The 4,918-nt window shown below is 53.3% G+C and overlaps 3 protein-coding genes across 3 annotated transcripts; 1 reads left to right on the forward strand and 2 right to left on the reverse strand.

Moving 5' to 3' along the window:
* Positions 1-1,002: 1,002 nt before the first annotated feature.
* Positions 1,003-1,188, reverse strand: CABS01_16936 (uncharacterized protein; the record flags this gene model as incomplete). Its single annotated transcript, XM_060550264.1, has 1 exon — positions 1,003-1,188. A coding segment is annotated over one exon (186 nt), but the record flags the coding sequence as incomplete, so codon positions are not given.
* Positions 1,189-2,534: 1,346 nt separating this feature from the next.
* On the reverse strand, positions 2,535-3,239 carry CABS01_16937 (uncharacterized protein; the record flags this gene model as incomplete). Its single annotated transcript, XM_060550265.1, has 3 exons — positions 2,535-2,627; positions 2,689-2,744; positions 3,125-3,239. 3 exons carry the CDS (start codon positions 3,237-3,239, stop codon positions 2,535-2,537), a joined length of 264 nt encoding a protein of 87 aa, XP_060400544.1.
* Positions 3,240-4,140: 901 nt separating this feature from the next.
* On the forward strand, positions 4,141-4,806 carry CABS01_16938 (uncharacterized protein; the record flags this gene model as incomplete). Its single annotated transcript, XM_060550266.1, has 1 exon — positions 4,141-4,806. A coding segment is annotated over one exon (666 nt), but the record flags the coding sequence as incomplete, so codon positions are not given.
* Positions 4,807-4,918: the final 112 nt, after the last annotated feature.

Here is a 4,918-nt window from a genome sequence, read left to right on the forward strand (position 1 = left end):
CAACGGGGATGAGGACCTCGACCCCGAGGATACCTCTGTCATCTTCGAAGAACTCAAGATGTGGAAGAGATCCTGAGAGGCAGCACCGAATCGTGTCTGTTCGGGGATGCACTCTACTTATATGCTCAGGATCTGGTGGGGCTGGCGTTGCTTGGATGGCTGGTCTGGCCAGGCCAGGGAGGGTCGAGTCTTGGTATCACCAAGATGCCAGGAACTGCGGGTACGCATGAAGCTCACTAAATGAGAAAATCAAAGGGGATTAGCGCCGTCAGATCAGGAGACGCGTCGGAAATTGGAAAACCTACATAGATGCCACATGGACTCGGAACCAACCTAGGCTGCCGCATGTTAGATGCTGATTAACAACGGAACCTGTAAGGGGAAGGAAATCATGATGAGCGAACGGAAGCGAAGTGAGCCCAGCTTGATCTATTGAATGCCTGGACCGACCGAGTAAACGACCGCAGTAGCTTTGGTGTGAGACCAAAAAGTCCGTGACATATCAAGGATCTGGAGGAGAAAGTTGCAACGAGAAGAAGCGTGACAGCATAACCGTATCTTCCTCGCCGTCCTCGCCGTATGGAGACGGGCGAAGGAAACCAGGTGGCTTCCAAGAGTGTGCCAGCTACGGCAAATTCATCAAAGAGTCCCGTATGAGTAGAAGGGCCGCGCCTTCCACGTTGGGTGTCTATCAAGCCTTTCCCACAAGTCGGAAACCCGATCGCAGGTTGTTCACAGCGCGGCTTTCATTGGGTTCCCTCACTCATCCAACTACTCAAAGACGATGCTACGTCAGGCTACGACGCAGACTGGTAGGAATGTTCGCCGTCTACGTCGTCGAACCCACAATCGATTTCATGATGGTTGCTTCGCTAGCGGTCTCGTCTTCGCGTCCAACAACGCGGCGTGCACTGTGTACACCATCGCGAACTGTGGCGTGGTAGACATTATGCTTCGCAGTGACCATAATCTCGTTGAAACCCACATTCCATGCATCATGTGCTAATGGTTTGCGAGGAGGCCGAGGGTAATCATTATAACGTACGCGGCGTGAAAGTGAATGAAGTTTTGCTTGGTGCGCTGTTGAAATTCTTTGAGATTGGTAGGAAGGTTCAGACAGGCCGGGTCAATGAAATCAAACAGAGGACTACTTGCTGAATTCCCAAGTGTGCGATCGATGCAAGGCCAGTTGGTGTTTTCAACGCAGAGAGGGCGACCTGAAGGGCTTCAACAGACATGATTTCAGACTGGCAGACTTGGAGAAAAAGACAAAAGTTGGAGAACCCGAGTTTCCAATTCTATGAGGAGATCCTACAATCTTAACTGTTGTCCAGCTGCGGCCTGAAGCGTCTCGATCCTTTTCAGCCCTACAGCAACTATCGTCTCTGTCACTTGAGCTTGCATTGGCTAGCTGTGGGAAGCTGCAATGGTCAATAGTGTGTGTTCGTGCAAGTGGTCTCACAAACTCGCCTAGCTCGACAACACGGACGGCGAGTGTGATGACCCGAGGAGCCTACGAAGACTGTCGTTTCATGACGCAGAAAAAAAGCGAAGTCGAACCCAGTCTCGATGTACGCGGTAGCAACTGGCCATGGATGCACTGCGTGAGTGTTCAATTCATATGGGCAAGCGGAGCTACAAATGAATCTCGCAAGCTTTTGGCGATGCGGCCAAGTCTGCTTCTTGCAACCAGACCAAAGGGAACGCGGAGACAAAATCAAAGCTAGAGAAGCTATAAAAGAGATTGGCTTACTTGTGAAGCGACTCTGGCGGCGTCTAGCACTACAGCAGATATCCCGGAGCCCGGGCTAACTCGGACACGCCGCCATACCAGTTCAGCTTACAGTACATACCAAAGGTTTGGAAAACTCTAATCTCAAAGAGAGATCTTCCGGGCACGAGGAGGTCCGATAATACTTCTCTCACCTTGACGCCACCCTCGGGCTGCGGGTAACGCCAGCTTCACGCCCGAGTGGACGACGTGAAGTACGACGCGAGCAGCGCGATGGATCTTCCATACGGAAAGAGGTCTTCGCATCTCGTCAATATTCGCCAAAGCACCGCGTGGTGGACTAATGCAAACATTTCCGGCAAGAGAGTCGAGCCTCTTGTTTTTTCCGTGGGGTTTAGGTATGGTGAAAGGAGTGTGAACGCGTGTTAGACGACTGGTCTAGCTTCCGCGACTCTAGAGCGTAGTACGCATCAATCCCATGGTGTTGTGGTCCGTCTTCTCGGGTTCATGAACTAGTGACTAGGTAGCCTTAAATATTCCTATGGAAGGCTTGGAGTGCGTTTCCCTGTTTCAATTAGGTTAAACCGCAGATTCCACACCTGTGGTTCCTTCTCCTCAATTCCTTTCTGTATTGACTACATGCCATCCTCGATATTGCAGCCTACATGGCGCGAACGGCGTCCCTATCGCACTGCAGCGTGACAAGCTGCTTCAGGCTACCAACTTGGACATCCACCTGACTCCACGTAACTCGCTCAAGCATCAGGTTTGGGCCATTGAATGCGCTTTCCGTTGCATTGCATCAGCCATTTGTTGGTGCAGCATGACTGTTCTCGAGATACACGACAATCAGTACGCTTTGTCGTCCTGCGGCGTCTCTGCGTACTGTAGCACTCTGCGTAGCAGTATAGTACAGTAGCACAAATCCGGCAGTCAGTCCCTCACGAGACACGTACCCGATCGTCTATCCGAGCCTTATAGCATCCCGTTTGAGCCAGCGTCTCGCCCCGTGCTGCCGTGCATTATTAGGGTCTGTTGTGATCTTTGTGCGCAGCCATTCCTGATCTGCCCGGACGCAATGTCAAGATCGAGCGAGTAGACTTCTGTCGCGGTCTCGGCCCCCGAGTAAACCTGCCTCGCGCGCCAGACATGACTCGACACCAGTTCGAAAAATCGACCTTGTCTGATGCCTTTTGTCACACCTTGCATCTCTTCGCTTGGCCCCCTTTCCCGCTGTTTAAGGTTTGAGCCAGACCCATCTCTGACCAATCAGGTGGCGACGGCCCGTTTTCCGTCACCACTTCGGGCAGGAGCTTGAGCCAGCCTTAATCGGCTTCGTTGCCCACAATGCGCAACCCTTCCGCCGGAAGTTGATTCCTGATCGAATCAAACCTGTCCGTCTCATGGCCACTTGTATATCATCGACGTCGGAATCGGCATCTTGGTTGTCAATGGTATCGGCGCCATCGACTCGGTCGAAGAAAGTATCTTCCAAGCCTCCCTGCATACCTGCGGTGCCTGCGGTGGCGGGTTTAGCTCCAAGATGGTCCGTTTCGCATTGTTTGTCCCCTCAGGGCCAGTAGTGGGTCCGCGGCGTTGTCTTTCCCTACGACTGCGGCACCCGACAGCAACTTCTGGCTCTCGCTTTCGCTTGCCTTGACGGCGACTCCGTCCACAATCGGCGTGGCCTTTTTCTTCTGAGGACGGGCGGCGGAGCCCGAGACGGCTATGCTAGTACTGTTACCAACTAACCGACCCCTTGCACACGAGCCGGGACAGATCAGCTGTGATTTTGCCAGACCTAACGGGTACTGTAGCCTCTCCGTCGAATAAAAGCCAATGGCTGCGGGCCGGATATGATATCCAGCTGTATCCAATATCTGATCAAAACGGTTAACCCTCTAATAAGAGTCAGTGCCATTATTGTTGCTCTGCCGATTCTGGCTCTTACACGCTTCCGATATCCGTCAGTGCCGGCTCAGCATTGCAGAGGCTGCGAAAAGTGGGTTTGGTGTTGCAGCACGAATTCATCCTATGCTTAATTATCATTTTGATGAGATTCGAAAAGAATACCGCAACTTTGCGACGTCGCCCGTCGCAGCCCAGGTTGGCAATCACTGGTTCAGATTCAGCTCGGAGGATACACTGCAGAAACTCAAGTAACGGTTCCGAGAGATGCGTGTCCCGTGCGAGCAATCTCGCCTACGTAGCGCGTCTATATAGCGATAAGTACATAACTTGAGCATCCAGATCTTCAAGACCTTGACCCCAAATCAGACACCAGTACTCACCCCGTCACTGCAAGTCATACTTTGTCTTCAGCCCCAGTCTTCCACGTGTCTCTTTTCTTTGTGTAATACCTTGCACCTCCGCATGAGGTGACAGGGAATTACTCAGCATCACGAGTTATGGAATCGACACCCAACCACACAATAGATATTCTTGTGGTCGGTAGCGGCGCCGCTGCCTTGGCAGCCGCTGCGACAGCAAAGCAACTTGGTCTTCGCACATTGGTTATCGAGCAAAGCGATAAGATTGGAGGCACAACAGCGTATTCTGGAGGCACCATATGGATTCCCCAAAACTCGGTCTCCGAAGCAGCCGGCTGTAACGACTCCCGCGACGCTGCCCGACAATATCTGCAAGATTCGCTTGCGCTTAGCGGAGGCCCCGGGCCGGAATCCACCGCCGCGCGAATTGACGCCTTCCTGACTGGCGGACCCGCGATGGTCAATTTCTTCCGCGGTCTAGGCCTTCGGTGGAGACATTCTCCAATCCCCGACTATCACCCGGAGATTCCAGGTGCCATGGACGCAGGCGGGCGGACGCTAGACCCCTGTCCCTTCGACGCTGGGACGTTGGGACGCTGGGCTGATCGTCTGCGCCGGCCTGGACACTCGGCACCGGCGGCTTACTTTCACGACTTCGTCGTTTTGACCAGGCCTTACGCGTCCGCCATCGACCTTCTCACAGTATGTTGGATGAAGCTGCGGGCGTTATTCCGGAGCAAAACCATGACCAGGCCGACCTACATGGGCAGCTCACTCGTCGCACAGCTGTTAGACATCTGCCTTCGTAAGGGGGGCACGGCTGTCCAGGTTCAGGTGAACACCAAGTTCAAAGATCTGCTCGTCGAAGAGGGAGTCGTCTGTGGCGCTGTTGTGGAGTCGAAAGATTCCGGGGTGT

This window comes from Colletotrichum abscissum (assembly GCF_030869225.1).
Source record: "Colletotrichum abscissum strain IMI 504890 chromosome Unknown Scaffold_210.1, whole genome shotgun sequence".
In the NCBI taxonomy this organism is placed as follows: Eukaryota; Fungi; Ascomycota; class Sordariomycetes; order Glomerellales; family Glomerellaceae; genus Colletotrichum; species Colletotrichum abscissum.